The sequence below is a fragment of the Macrobrachium nipponense genome, chromosome 45 (genome assembly GCF_015104395.2).
Source record: "Macrobrachium nipponense isolate FS-2020 chromosome 45, ASM1510439v2, whole genome shotgun sequence".
Taxonomy (NCBI): domain Eukaryota; kingdom Metazoa; phylum Arthropoda; class Malacostraca; order Decapoda; family Palaemonidae; genus Macrobrachium; species Macrobrachium nipponense.
The window spans coordinates 50,744,332-50,759,347 of record NC_061105.1 but is presented as its reverse complement, the minus strand read 5'-3'; the positions used below and the strand labels follow the sequence as shown (position 1 = coordinate 50,759,347).

The 15,016-nt window shown below is 42.3% G+C and overlaps 2 protein-coding genes across 2 annotated transcripts in view; one reads left to right on the top strand and one right to left on the bottom strand.

The window, feature by feature from the left end:
* LOC135214240 (uncharacterized) overlaps positions 1-15,016 on the bottom strand; it is a 78,413-nt gene continuing 63,397 nt past the window's right edge. The window contains exon 2 of the mRNA XM_064248303.1: positions 1-164. Coding sequence (XP_064104373.1) covers positions 1-164 — 164 coding nt within the window. The remainder of the gene's footprint in view (positions 165-15,016) is intronic.
* LOC135214507 (gastrula zinc finger protein XlCGF17.1-like) overlaps positions 11,537-15,016 on the top strand; it is a 114,092-nt gene continuing 110,612 nt past the window's right edge. Inside the window, exon 1 of the mRNA XM_064248876.1 lies at positions 11,537-11,670. The gene's annotated coding sequence lies outside the window, so the exon portion shown is untranslated. The remainder of the gene's footprint in view (positions 11,671-15,016) is intronic.

Sequence of the window (15,016 nt, the reverse complement as noted above, 5' to 3'; positions counted from 1 at the left end):
TCAATTGTCAGTGAATTGCTGTCGGTAAATTTGCCTAGACCCTCCTTTAATATCATCTGTGTTTAATGCAGAACTCTCGGCCATACGAGCAGCACTTGACATAATATCTGAAAGGTGAGCAATTTCTTCAATAATTTTCAGTGACTCGCATAGTGCTATTGATGCTATAAACAGGGACAAATCTTCAAATCAACTTGTCAAAGAAATCCAAATAAAAATCCATCTAATTCGACCATTTGGATTGTCAATAAAAATCTGTTGGATTCCGGCACATGTAGGAATTGAAGGGAATGAAAATGCAGATTTAGCAGCTAAACTAGCATGCACTATTACACCAACAATTTCATATGGCCCTGTATCAGACTGGATAGCATCTGTCAAATCTCTAATATATCAAGATTGGCAGACGGATTGGTCTTCGGTACGAGTATCAAACAAGCTGAAAACTATAAAATCTGAGGTTCTATACCCATGGGTTTCATCATCACAAAAAGCAAGATCTAAAGAAGTAATATTAGCAAGACTCCGCATAGGACGTACTAGATTTTCTCATGATCATCTAATGACAAACCCACATTCTGACCCAATGAAATGTAATGGATGCCAAGTTTGATGTGGCAGAGACTAATTTTTTTTTTCTTTTAGATCCGACAATGTTAGGAATTCTCGGTGAGAGCAGGGATTTCTCACTTAACAAAATGATTTTTTTTTTAATAAAGTCTAGTTTTTTCTCTCAGGTTAATTCCTGGGAACCAGCCTGAGAAGAGCCTTTTTTAGGCTCCGAGGTCGGGTTAAACTAATGTCTTATCCTATCCTTTCCAACTGAGCTACTTTGTATTTAAAATAAATGTATTTCATATGAATCTGTTACAATACTTTATAATATTAATGGAAATTTATTGCATTTTTTCTTTAAAAGATATTTTATCTATATTAAATATTTATTTTGCTTAATATACTATGCAGTTCTATAAAATTTTGAATTTTTTTAATGTAACCCTTGCACTGAGAAGTTTGCCCACCTCTGAGTACATCCTCACGCTTTGTAATAGCCCACTGGACACAGTGGACTGACTGTATCACTGTATTTTGTTTGGAGCTAACCCACCAGAAGTGTTGAGCCGGGACTTGATTTGTAAATGACTAAAGTACTTTATAATTGTATTCTTATTTAAATTAACCAGTCAGAAGTATTGAGACAGGACTTACTTTGTAAATGAGTAAAGTATGATATAATTGTATTCTGTCTTAAGCTTGCTTTGTAAATGACTAAGTACAATATAATTTTATTCTTATTTAAGTTAACCAGTCAGAAGTGTTGAGACAGGACTTACTTTGTAAATGACTAAAGTACTATATAATTGTATTCTGATTTAAGCTAACCAGTCAGAAGTGTTGAGACAGGGCTTGCTTTGTAAATGACTTGAGTACTGCATTCTGTTTATGGTGTAAGGATGACATTCGTACCGAATATCCACCCTTCCTCGTAAATACCTTTTTATCTCCGTATAGTATGTCCTTTTCTTATTATATGCTAAAATGTAGAGCGATTCACGGCCTTTCCGCCGATGTACACATCATGTGAATACGTTTCCTCTACACCAAAATATGTGTATTTTCGGCTGTGAAGAAAGACAATCACAGCAGAGGCTCCATCCCTTATTGCTTATGTTTGTATGTGCATGTGTGACTGACACTACGTTCCCGTCGGCACGCCGCCTTCTGTACAGCCATCTCTGTGGAATAAAGTTAGTTAGAGCTCTCTCCTTGTCTGACTTAGTCCTCACAACTGGTGACTTCCCGGATTTAGGACGGGAGCGACCTCGGCCCTACCCCAGAAAACCTTCAGCGGACCCATTACAGTGTTTAGTTTAGGTTTTCTGGAGTTCCTATACGCAGTCAACCACAACGCCATTAGCGGAATCAAAACGGCACGTCCCCTACAGGAGTGTTTTGTCATTCGTCTTCACGGTTTGGCTTGCCATTTACGACATCTGTCGACTGTAAGCGTAAAATGTCGGACTCGGAGAACTCTCCTCAAAATTAGGAGCTGCATGTCGCCCTCCCCTCAGGTTCCTTGACGCCCTGACCTGCCTCTCAATCCATGCCTTCCTCAAGTGGTTCCTTGCTTGCCACCGCCGCGCTGTCAGAGCCCCACTCCATCCAGCTGTTGCCCTTCTTCAGACAGAATGTCGCAGCCTGGCTACACCGCGCAGAGATCCAGTTCTGTATCCACGGAATCACCAGGGAGGGAGCCAAGGCGGACTTCATCGCCGCAGCCTTCCCGGAAGACGTATTTAAGCGCCTCGCCCCATGGATGGTCAACCAACCTAGTGAGCTGCCCTACGAAGGCCTGAAGACCAAGCTCGTCCAGGCCTTCTCCCTCCCGGTCCCCGAGAGGCCCCCCGCATCTTCGACCTGGAGGCCAGCCCAATGACCACCCAATGGCATAAGCTCCAGGACCTGGTATTGCTGCCGGAGGTGGAGACCCCCAAGGCCCCAGGAAGGAGGTAAACCTCCTGAAGCAGCTCTTCCTCTGCCAGCTCTCGCCATAGTTAAGTAGCCAGATCCCCATTACGGACAACCGGGAGATGGAGAGCCTGGTGGAGCGGGCCCACAGATTGTACACCACCACCTGGGCCACGAGACTCTCCTTCCTACTGTCAGCCAACAGCCTGCAGCAGAAGAAGTCCGAGGAGGCCGGGATCAACCAGCTCTCCTGAGGAGGAGAACCCCTCAGCCCCGCCAGGACACCAGCTGGTGCCACTTCCACCGTAAGTTCGAGAGTGAGGCCACAGGATATTTTTGACACTGGTGCCATACAGTCGGTGTTCCCTCCGTCAGCAGAGGATCGCAGCCGCGCCCCAGATGCCCCGACCGCTGTCGTAACTGCCAACGGAAACCCCATCTGCTCCTTCGGCAACAGGACCAAGACCATCGCGTTCCTGGGCCAGACCTACACCTGGCCCTTTTTCATCGCCGACATACAGATTCCTCTCCTGGGGGCAGACTTCCTAGCCCACCACGGGCTCTTAGTAGATGTGGCCCGCCAATGCCTCCTCATCACCGAGACCTGCCTCTCCCGCCCACTGGCCACAGGACCCATGGCGCCCACCATCTGCTCCATTTTCTCCCACAGATACGCCTCCCTCCTACAAGAGCTCCTGGACGTCTTCCACCCTGAGCTTCGCTAGGTGGCTGGGGCCACGCCCAAGCATGGTGTATATCACTACATTGACACCAGGGCCCCTGACGCACCCCAGGCTCCGCCACCTCCTGCCAAAGCTCCAGCAGGAAGCCAAGGCTGTGTTCACGGAGATGGAGAAGATGGGTATCTGCAGAAAAGCCGCGAGCCCATGGGCATCCCCCCTTCACATGGTGAAGAAGGCAGATGGTATGTGGAGGTCCTGCGGTGACTACTGTTGCCTGAACCTCGTCACCACGTCTGATAGTAGTCCCCCTGCCGAACATGCAGGACCTCCACGGAGCCAAGATCTTCTCCAAAATTGATCTCTTAAAATCATACTTTCAGGTTCCTATCCATCCCGATGACATCTCGGAGGCGGCGATCATCACGCTCTTCAGGTCCTTCGTGTTCACCTTCTCCGCCTTCGGCCTGCAGAATGCCGGAGCCACCTTCCAATGCCTCGTAGACAGCATTCTCGGTGACTTACCTTTCTGCGTCTGCTATGTGGATGATATCTTATATTTTATTTTCCAGATTGCCAGAGGAGCACCTGAACCACATTGGGGCCCATCCTCAAGCACCTGCAGGAGAACGAACTTGTCGTCCATTTTGATAAGTGTACCTACAGTGCGGAGAAGGTGGATTTTCTTGGCCACAAGATCACCCCAGCAGGAGTTCGTCCCATTGCATCAAAGGTGGCTGCAGTGGAGAAGTTCCTGACACTGACAACTGTCAAAGCCCTCCTGTCCAGCTGGATCAGCCGCTTTGGAGTGCCAGAAACATCACGACAGTCTGGGGATCCGCCTTCACTTCAGAACTCTGGACCACCCTGGCATGCCTGATGGGGACTTAGCACCACACCACCACGTCTTACAACCCACAGCCAATGGCAGGGTGGAGAGAATCCACTACTCCCTCAAGGCCTCCCTGATGGCATGCTGCGTAGGCCATGACTGGAAGGCACAACTACCTTGGGTCCTCCTCGGCCTTCGCACCACCCCAACCGCGACCTGTCTCCGGCAGAGAAAGAGTACGGTGAGGCCCTGACAGTGCCAGGCAAATTCTTCCCCGCTGTCAGCGACGACCCCAACATTCCCCTGTTAAGACTCCGGGCAGCCACCCAGAAGTTCATCCCCTGCTGGGAGACTATACTGACAGGAGAAAGAAGTTCCGCCCGAGTGCCTTGGACTTCTGCAAATTTGTCTTCATTAGAAACGACGCCACTCGCCCGCCCTTGACAAGGCCCTACTAGGGACCACATCAAGTCGTCCGCCGGGAGGAGAAGGTGTTCCTCGTTTCTATCGGCAGCTGGGAGTACTGGGTCTTAATCCCGAGGAAGACGACCCCGCAGAAGGCCCTCGCAGAACTCCACCTCAGAACGCAGCGCCGCCAGAACCCTCCAGTCCCCCTAGATGTCTCCAGGGCCACCCAAGGAAAGCAGTCGAACCCCCAGGTCCACCACCAGGGGCGGCATCCTGCTTCCCGACTCACCAGACAACAAGGACCCGGAAGACTTTCCCCGACAAATGTCATCACAGACCCGTGGAATCCTCCAGCCCCCTGCAAGATTCTGCTGACCATCCGCCAACAATTACCACTCAATCATTGTCTTGGGGGGGAGTATTTGTAAGGACGACATTCATACTGAATGTCCACCCTTCCTCATAAATACCTTTTTATCTCTGTATGTCCTTTTCTTATTATATGCTAAAATGTAGAGCGATTCACGGCCTCTCCGCCAATGTACACATCATGTGAATACGTTTCCTCTACACCAAAATATGTGTATTTTCATACTGAATGTCCGCCCTTCCTCATAAATACCTTTTTATCTCTGTATGTCCTTTTCTTATTATATGCTAAAATGTAGAGCGATTCACGGCCTCTCCGCCAATGTACACATCATGTGAATACGTTTCCTCTACACCAAAATATGTGTATTTTCGGCTGTGAAGAAAGACAATCACAGTGGGGGCTCTGTCCTTTTTTGTTTATGTTTGTTTGTGCATGCGTGACGGACACTACATTCCCGTTCGCACGCTGCCTTATGTACAGCCATCTCTGTGGAATTTATCCCTACGGGCTGCTCTAGGAGCAAGAGCCCGTGCTGGCACAAGGCCAGCTTAATTTCAAACAACATGGAATAAAGTTAGTAAGAGCTCTCTCTCCTTGTCTGACCCAGTCTTCACCATGGCTAACCAGTCAAAAGTGTTGAGACGGGGCTTGCTTTGTAAATGACTAAAGTACAATATAATTGTATTCTGTTTTAACCCTTTGATTACGGCCGAGATGAGGTCTCCCACGTCCCAGAATCCGGGTGGGTTTTCAGACGGGAGTCATCTGTAGTATGCTACCAGACGCACGAAAGAGTAAACAATCATTATAACAGCTCGTTTCTTCACTGTTTTCTTACAAATTAACCTGTTTTAGTGTTATGGTAACATTTTGATAGTAGCCAGGTTTAATATATATTAATATGTAATTAATGTAACATTATAAATAAATAATCATAGGATAAGTACTATATATCGGGGTTTACTGTTGCCAGAGGTATGAGCACTTCACTGATTGCAGATGACACTGTCCTCTTCTTCTTCTTCTTCCTTTTTTCTGTCTGAATCCGCAAAAGAGAGCTACATCTGAATCCGCAAAAGAGAGCTACATCACATTTGAATATTACTGTTAAAAATTATTTGTATGTCCGTCAGTAAACTGATCATGAAAATGTCGATCATTTTTATGTTTCCTCTTACTATTTCACTAGTTATACACAGAAAAAGTTGAGATTTATTAATATTGAAAGAGAGAGAGAGATTTTTACCAAGATATATTCCCTCTAATTGTACAACAATAACATTTCAGTAGACACAATTACAATAATGGTTCTAATGAGCACTTTCCTGAATATATATTAACCCCATTTCTGAATGATATAGCAATTAGTTGGGAAAAACTCTATATTGCGAGAGTATTTAATAATGTTCTAAGGGGTCCACAATAACAAAAAAATGTTGCGAGTCCATGTATAATTGTTAAAACCTTAAAAAAGCTTTCGAACCCTTCCCTGGGTTCATCTTCAGTCCAGAATTTTGGACTGAAGATGAACCCAGGGAAGGATTCGAAAGCTTTTTGTAAAGTTTTAAAATTATACACGGACTTCCAACATTTTTTTTATTATTGTGGACCCCTTAGAACAATTTATAGCAATAACCAAACAACAAGTCGACAAGGAATACCATACATAGTTTTAGAAATTATGATTTATGAGCGCTTCGGGAGCTCTTATATAAGACTAGCATTAGAATTTCTCTTGCCTCGATTTTACGATTCAGACACTCTTAGACCTGTAAAACTATTGACTATGGGTGATTTACGTATATATCTAGTACTTTATGTCAATCATGCTTTATATTTAAGCGATATAGAGGGACTTTTACCTATTCAAGATTATATTATTAGATGTATATAGGAATTCCTCTCAGATATTATTTACATTATTTGTTACACCATTATATTGAGACTGCTGTTCCGAAGAAATAAATATCTTTGACACTTCCATAAAATTGAGAATGCCGTGTTACTTACTGGAAAATGTTTATGAGAGAGAGAGAGAAGAGTGTAAAAGCGGTAAGAATGGCAGGTATCTATTTTTCTTGATTAGTGCAGCTGCTGCTACCAAATTATAAATCAGCACTAAGAAAAATTAGACTATCTTTTTGAGCCATATAATAGGGTAAGTAATTTATATGGATCCAGGCTAAATGAATGAGAGGAGACAGTTGTTCCCCCAGAGCCTCTCCTTCACCTGTGAAAATTATTCTAGCAGATTATTGTACGTTTGTTGTCTACAAGTGGTGAATTCTTTTGCTATTTTTGGCCTTAGCAGTAAAGGTTATTGCAAAAAGGACTAGTACTATACTCTGTTTTTTCCATCTGTCCATCTGCTTGTGGTGTTTGCGCATGGTAGCACTGCGTCCCGGGCTTTAGATAATATCCTATTTCGAATATTAACGGTGTAATTTGCATACAGTAAATTATTAAAACACTTTTCAGTTGCAAATGTACACCCAGATATCCTTTTATTTACCTAAAACTTACACATAGCGCAACTATTTAAAGCCCGGGACGCAGTGTTACCATACGCAAACACCACAGGCAGATGGAAAAAAAACAGAGTATAGACATCCTAACAATTGTCTGTTGTCAGAAATTTCCCCAGTATTTTTATATTCTTTATCTATTTCCTACTCACCTTTTATTCAAACCTCTTCTCCATATTCCGAATGGTGATCAGCCACATGAGGCGAAGAGAAACAACCCCTGGCCTATGAAGCGTAGTCCTGGTCCTGAGGGGACCAGAGAGTAAGACAGGTACCTGGGTACTGATAACTTTTTACTGTTGTTGTTGAAGACTAAGCTGGCTTTATGCCAGCACCGGCGCTTGGCTATGTGCCAAAAATTTTATAATCTAATCTAATCTCTTTATGCCAGCACGGGCTCTAGCAACCCGTAGGTCATATGAATATTTTGCAGGTGGAAATGTGAGTTTAAGGATATGAAGTGAGCCTTTATTTATGATCTCAAATGGGATATGGAAGTGAAATGATGTGGTTTTCAAAGGTGAAAGGACCCCTTTAAACCCTAAGGTACCCATCTGTAGAAGAAAAAGATCGATAGTAGCTAGTCAGAGATAGCCAGTAAGGAAATCGAAAAAGTTATCGTTGTAAAAAAAAAAAAAAAAAAAAAAAAAAAAAAAACGCACAATTCTATGGGGTTCAATTATCAGATTTCATTATTCGAGGATAGGAAATGAAGCACCGATCTTTAGTGGTCGACATCGATCAAAGAAAAACGAAATATTATCAGCTTTAGAAATAGCAAAACAAAAGTTAGCAATAGCTTAAGCGGCAGTTTGAGTGACAGTTGAAGAATTCGGCCGTTAGACGTGATGCGGCCTCAGTAGTAAAAAAAGCAGTTAATTGCTAATTGTAGGTATTAGTTACACAAACTAATTGATTACAGGTAAAAACAGGCTATAAAGGAGGCTGCGGACGGATATGTAGTATCCTACCTGAACGTAGAGAAACTGGGGCTTGGCCGGAAGGATTTGTGTCTTCTCGGAGACATTTATATACATATGTTATACATCGGTGGAAAGGCCGCAGAACGCTCTATAGAATGGTTAAAGGAACAACGCGGCTTGATAATGAAATGCAATAAGAATATAGAAAAAAGCGTTGTCCTTACAGTCCCACACGAATGGTACGTGCTGCATGGGGCCATAATTAAAGAGCTCTCCCTACCCGGGATTATTCATAGCCCAAAGGAAAGCTTACCAGTAATACCCGGCCCAACTCTTCTCTTGTTCCTGCGTTGCTAATCACTTTTATTACAAGTGAAGGAAACTGAGTTAATTTCTTGACTGGAGCAGTAGCCAAAAAAAAAAAAAAAAATAGCAATACACACACACATACATACATACATATATATACTATATATATATATATATATATATATATATATATATATATATATATATATATATATATATCAGAATATGGGCATTTGGCCTTCCTCAACGGGAAAGAGAGAGAGAGGAGAGACAGAGGGCAGAGAGAGAGAGTATGTGTGTATGTGCAGTTAATATCAAGGAATAAAAAAATAAATAAATAAATAAATATATATGAATGATAGCCACGAGCCGCCACTGTATTTAACAAGTTAAAAAGGAAAGCACAAGATGCGAAAAAGCAACTTAAGGAAATGAAATCAAATAAAGCACCAGGGCCAGATGGAATGAAACCGTTTCTGTTCAAAGTGTTCTTACAATGTTACAAAGCACCAAACTTAAAAGAGAAGTGGTAGAATGTTTAAATAATGTTTCTTGTTAAATTTTCATGGGGATCCTGAAAACCAAAATAGAAAAGCATATTAGAAATATAGGGAAAACAAATGAACGCACTCAGGCTTTACTACACAGGAAGAGGAATTGACAATTTATATATCTTAGAATATTGCATAAAAGAAATGTACAGAAGAAAAGGCCCGTTATTATCAATCGACTTCCCAAATGCGTTTGACTCCGTTAGCCCTAATAGAAAAGAGCTCATAGAGGTCGTGATGAAATATAGGCTGCATGCAGAGGTGGTAAGTGCAGTAGCAAAGATATTTACAAATCACATAACAAGTCTATATGCCTCAACTATGAAGAACAAAAAGAGCTAAATATAACAAATGTAATAAGGCAGGGGTGAAATGACTCAACCATATTCTTTCTGCTAATGACTTAGTACATGATAATAGAAAAATTCGAAAGTACAACAGAAGTTTTGAGAAATGAAGCTATAAGGATAGTGGCACCACATTATATGCAGACGATGGATTAATCCTATGACCCGCCCTTGAAGAAATAACAAAAGCAATACAAACTCTAATGGAAATAGCAAGTGAATATGTCCTGAATATAAACAAAGACAAAAACAATATATTATTATTCAGCGATTGGCATAGTAATGACGACGTAGACAATATGCAGCACATTAGAAGGAATAAGAATAGTAAAGTAGATTAAATATCTGGGTGTAACGATCAACAACATGAAAAACAAGAGCTTCAGATGATGCAAAAAATGGCCCAAATTAAAGCAAAGCAGAAAAAGACAAATATGGCTACTGCAGACATCAGTGAAAGCTGTAGCTATGTTGTGCTAGGCCTTGTATAACGAGGCGCACTGTGAGGTTATTTAGACCTGCGATGTTATACGCAAGTATCGTGTTGTATACTTCCCATCCTCGTCTGAGATTGCGACGATAATTTCTAAGTCAGTATCTTCTTTGGGTATGAAGGTGGAGATGTTTCAAACTCATGATGACAACAGTAACAGTATATTTGCGAAACTACATCTCTTGAGTAAGAAACAAGAAGGTGGTTAAGAGAACCTGATTTTAGGAGGGGAAGTAGAGTTCTGAGTTACAATGCATTTACAAATTATAGGAGAGCAAAGCTTAGCTCAGCATACATAACATACAGACAGACGAACATGTGAGAGGAAGTCACGTAGACGTCTGTGGGTTATAGATCAATAGGTTCTCAGGCAAAAGCACTGTGACCTGTTTGACACAACAATGGATTTGATTATCACAGGCAAATGCAAACCAGGACGTCGCTGATTCAATACGCCAAAGCCTAGCTTGCATCCTGTTTATCAACCTTTATCACACTCCTTGCTATCTCAACAGTGACCCCTTAGGTCATTAGCTCATTTACATATGGAATATATATCCTTTTAAATGTAACCCTTACAGCTATAGCAGCGTGAAAAGAGGAAATCTGTATTGGAAAGGATTAGTGATGCCGTCCTTCATGTATGCCATGGAAGTCATGAAAGCGCTAAGACAAGAAAGACATAGCTAAACTACAAAGCATAGACAACCAAGTCCACAGAATAATTCTGAAAGCACTGAGGTACTCAGCAAGTTAGCTCTAAGATTCGAAATAGGGGCCTCTTCCCTCTTGACGCTCAAGGGATGTGAAGACGAATAAACCATTCTATCTGAAACAAACGCTTGAGAGTGGTAGAAATAGGCTCCTATGGGAAATAACCACAAATAATAAAATAATAAAACCCCCTGGGTTCTGCAAATAAAGGAGTGTCTGAAAGAATTAAACGTAAGTAAAATTGAATTGCTTTAAGGTAAATAAGTTGTTAAAAGAAGTGATAAATAACTGGGACAAAAAAAAAAAAAAAAAAAAAAAAAAAACGTGACGGAAATAATTGAATGAGAAGACAACCTTAAGAATCTACAGAAATATATAAAAAAAAATAAGAGAATAATTTGGTTTGATATCACTGAAAAAACAAAGCTGACCAGTGGGGCTAGACTAGGCACACTAGATAAAGTAATAGAAATAGGCTAAAAAGGAAAGATAAAAAAATGTTTGTGCTTTGTGGAAAAAAATAAAATAAAATGTAGAGCATTTCTTACTCTGCTGCCCAGCATATACAAAGTGATATTCAAAATAGACCTAGACTTGTGCAGTAGCTATATCAAGGAAACTAAAGAGGAACTGATAGCTTGCACACACAAGGTGGGAGAGAACGAGCAAGAGCAAGAGAGCCGTTTCAGAGACAAGCCTCACTTAATAATACTAATTTAACCTTACACGTACGGTAGAAAATAGTTAATTCGTCAAAAATACTTCATTTATAAAACAACTGAATTTAAAATTGAACTGTTATAATATGAATATATTTCTCACAATAATATAACTTTGAAATATTAAAAAGCTTAAATATGATAAACAAAACTCAAATAAAGGACCTAATCACCTAGGGTGGAAAGTGGCCGAATGACTTGTAAACAAATACCGAACCGATCTGTCACTTGAGTTTGTCGTCAGAGAATTTATCATTAGGAGTCGCAGATATCAATGAATTTCGGCCGTAGATACTGACTAAATAAACGAAGTGAAAGTCAACCGAGGTAAATCAATGATTGATGTCGATTCTTGAGCCAAAAATTGTGTTGAATTTGAGTTCTGAGTTCAATTATGGTTGAATTACTAACCGAGGCATTTTCCGTCTCTTGGAGGCAGAGGTCACGATTGTCAGTCTAATTGAGAAGCGTCATGTAGTACCTACCTAGTAGTAAACGATTTAAACCGTCATTCCCGTTATTTAACTCGTATTTGAATAACACTGTTGTTTACGTTATTTAGATTGTGTTTTGACTTTTAAGATGCTGCCTCGCGGTTTAATTTCCTTTGGGGTTGGTTGATTTAGTACCTAGTAGTAGGTAGGGTAGATCATCACAGCAGGCCACGCAGGCCACCTACCATCAATGCAAGCCACCCTCCGAAAAAGTTACATTATAACGCGTCCCTGAACCCACCGAGATGGGTCATCAGTCGCGACTTGTTGTTGGTGAGAAACGGAGCTAAAGACCATCTAACTCCTTTCGAAGTAAGTATTTTCCCCAAAGTAGAAATTAAGGCCAAATTTTAAGATTTAAACAGATTTAAACAGAGGGTACTGAAAACGGTCTCAAACGTAGTGCAAATCTCACCAAAACGCGTTCAACATTTTTACTTACAACTCGAGGTATTTAGAAGATTGACGCCATCTCGATGTTTACGGAGTCGCTTGTGTCAATAAACAACCTAACCATTTCCTGTGATAAATCCGCACACCACTTGTACCCACAGACGTGGAGCCACTTTTATCACAACAATCGAAACACGATTTTCTCATCAACAACAAGCCAGGCGTAAACAGCTGTTGGGGTAGAAGATGACGAGAAGCGTGCTCTTGGCTAATTTTTAAATAAGTAGTAAAACATCAATATTTTACATATTTATGATGATTAATTTGAAAATATTCTTGTTTCCGATACGTAATACAAACCATCGGTCCTTTAACAATAGGAAGTAGCTAGCGGCAGCTGGAACGGTCGTAAGCTTCGAACAAGGGGAGAACGGTAGTTAACTGCTTGTCCGACAGTCGCGCGCCGCGCGACTGGGAGGTAAACAAATCACTTTTGCTTTCGGCCGCGGGTGTGAAGGACGTGTTCGTCATCGCTCTCTGCCCGCTTCATCGTCGTATGCTTTGTTTATATTGTGTTTTCTACTAATGGTTTGTTTGACTTGAAAATGAAACTGTAAGTACACTGTTTTCATTTTCATTACTTAATTATGAACCAACATGGAGTTATCGCCGTAGATGCGGCGATTTCCTCTCTTTTCATGAATTGAACCCTTGAATTATGCCTCGGTGCCGAGGGCGGGCGGGCGCGCTCGCGCCGAGTCATGTATTTTGGGCGAAAGTGTGTAATTGAAAATGTAAGTACTCTTTTCATTATAGTTTGCCTGTGCGTTCGTTACCGAGAGTGTGTTTGCGCTCGGCACGAGCCTTTTTTTTTAATTTTGTATAATAGAATGCAATGAAAGTGGATTCGCAATTGCAATATTCTTTTCATTTTCATTTGTTATTTGCATGAAATTTAATTTGGATCAATTTTCGTTCTACCCGGGAATTGATCCTTACGATTTTTTATGTGAAATGAATCGCAAGTGCAGTATTCTGTTTCATTTTCATATATTTTAGTTAGAGCATCTATTATTGGATCAAGTTTTCCGTTCTTACCCGGGGGAATTGATCTTTGTTCCGACACGGCATACAAACCCTTCGGTCCTTTTACAATAGGAAGGTACTAGCGGCAGCGGAATAGGTCGTAAGCTTTCGAACAAGGGGTTCGGTAGTTAACTGCTTGTCCGACAGGCGCGCGCAGCGCGACTAGGGAGGTAAACAAAATCACTTTTGCTTTCGGCCTGCTGGCGTGTGGGACGTGTATCATCGCTCTCTGCCCGCTTCATCGTCGTTTGCTTTCGCATGATTGTGTTTTTCTTTTTCTATGTATCTAGTGAAACTGAATTGTAAGTACAATCATTTCATTGAATTCAATTGTGAATTAAAGGATCTTGGCTTCACAACGCCCTCCGATTACCCGAGTGCCGGGACTGAAGGGCGTAATTGCGGGAATTCATTTTCCCAGAATGATCCTCGTATTGTGTATGCTCGGTGCCGAGGGCGGGAGCGCTCGCTCCGAGCGTATATTGGGTTGGAAATGTGTAGATGAAAATCGTAAGTAAGTGCTCTTTTCATTTATATTTTTTTGACCTGTATGCCCGTTGCCGAAACGAATGCGCTCGGCACGGAAACTTATTCAGTATGAAAGTGGAATCGCAAGTACAGTATTCTTTTTCATTTTCATATATTATTTTTATTGTAGCAATACTCATTTTGGATCAGTTTCCGAGCTTACCCGGAGATTGACCTCCTTCCCCCTTTTTATTTTGAATGAAGTGAAATCGCAAGTGCAGTTCTTTTTCATTTTCATTTTTTTATTGAGATTGCATTGTTGACTGGGATCAATGTTCCGCTATTCACGGGAATTGATCCTTCCCCTTTTTTATTTGTATGAAGTGAAATCGCAAGCGCAGTAGTCTTTTCATTGTTTTCATATATTTGTTGATTGCATCAATTCATTATGGATCAAGGTTTCCAGAAACCTTGATCCATAAAGGTAAGGAATGAAACCTTTCACCCTTGCGCTCGGTACCGAGGGCGCAAATGCGCTCGATCCGAGCCCTTATTCATTGTGAAGTGAATCGTTTTGCAAGATGCATTTTCATTTTGTTCCTTATTATTGATTGCATCAATATTATTTGGTTCAAGTTCCGCTCAGTCAGGGAATTGATCCTTATGCCTGTATTCGTGCCGATGGCACGATTTGCTCTAGGGCTCTTATTTTGTTGTTGGTACATGGGTGCTGTGCGGGGGTGGGGAACGAGACCCCCCCCCGCTCAGTTCCCCACACAGAGGCTCTTCCCCTTGGGGGGGGGGGAGGTTATCGGCGTTCTTCTCCTCACCCGATCCGTCGAGCGCGGGGAGGGCGCTCGGTGCCCGATGTACAATTGTATTAGGGGTCTTCCACTCGTTCGGGAGGGATCAAACCCAACCACGAGGGGATTTCCCCACCATTAATCGCTACTACTATTATTCCGCAGGTGCTACTGCCACGAGCGTGGACCTTGGTGAGGTATGGGCGTCCTTCCAATTGCAGAGCGTGCTGGTGTCCAGGGGCTGCGGTTCTATGTCTGGGCCTACTGCGGTCACCCATGGAGTGGTGACCACGCAACCAGGTGACGACGTCCCTCCTCACCTGGTGTACTCGCCTCACGTGGTAACAGTCGTGCCTACAGCGCTGTGAAGTGCCGTTCGCCGTACCGAGAGGGGGGCGTGCCGCCGCCGCTCGTGGTTGCCGCGCTGCA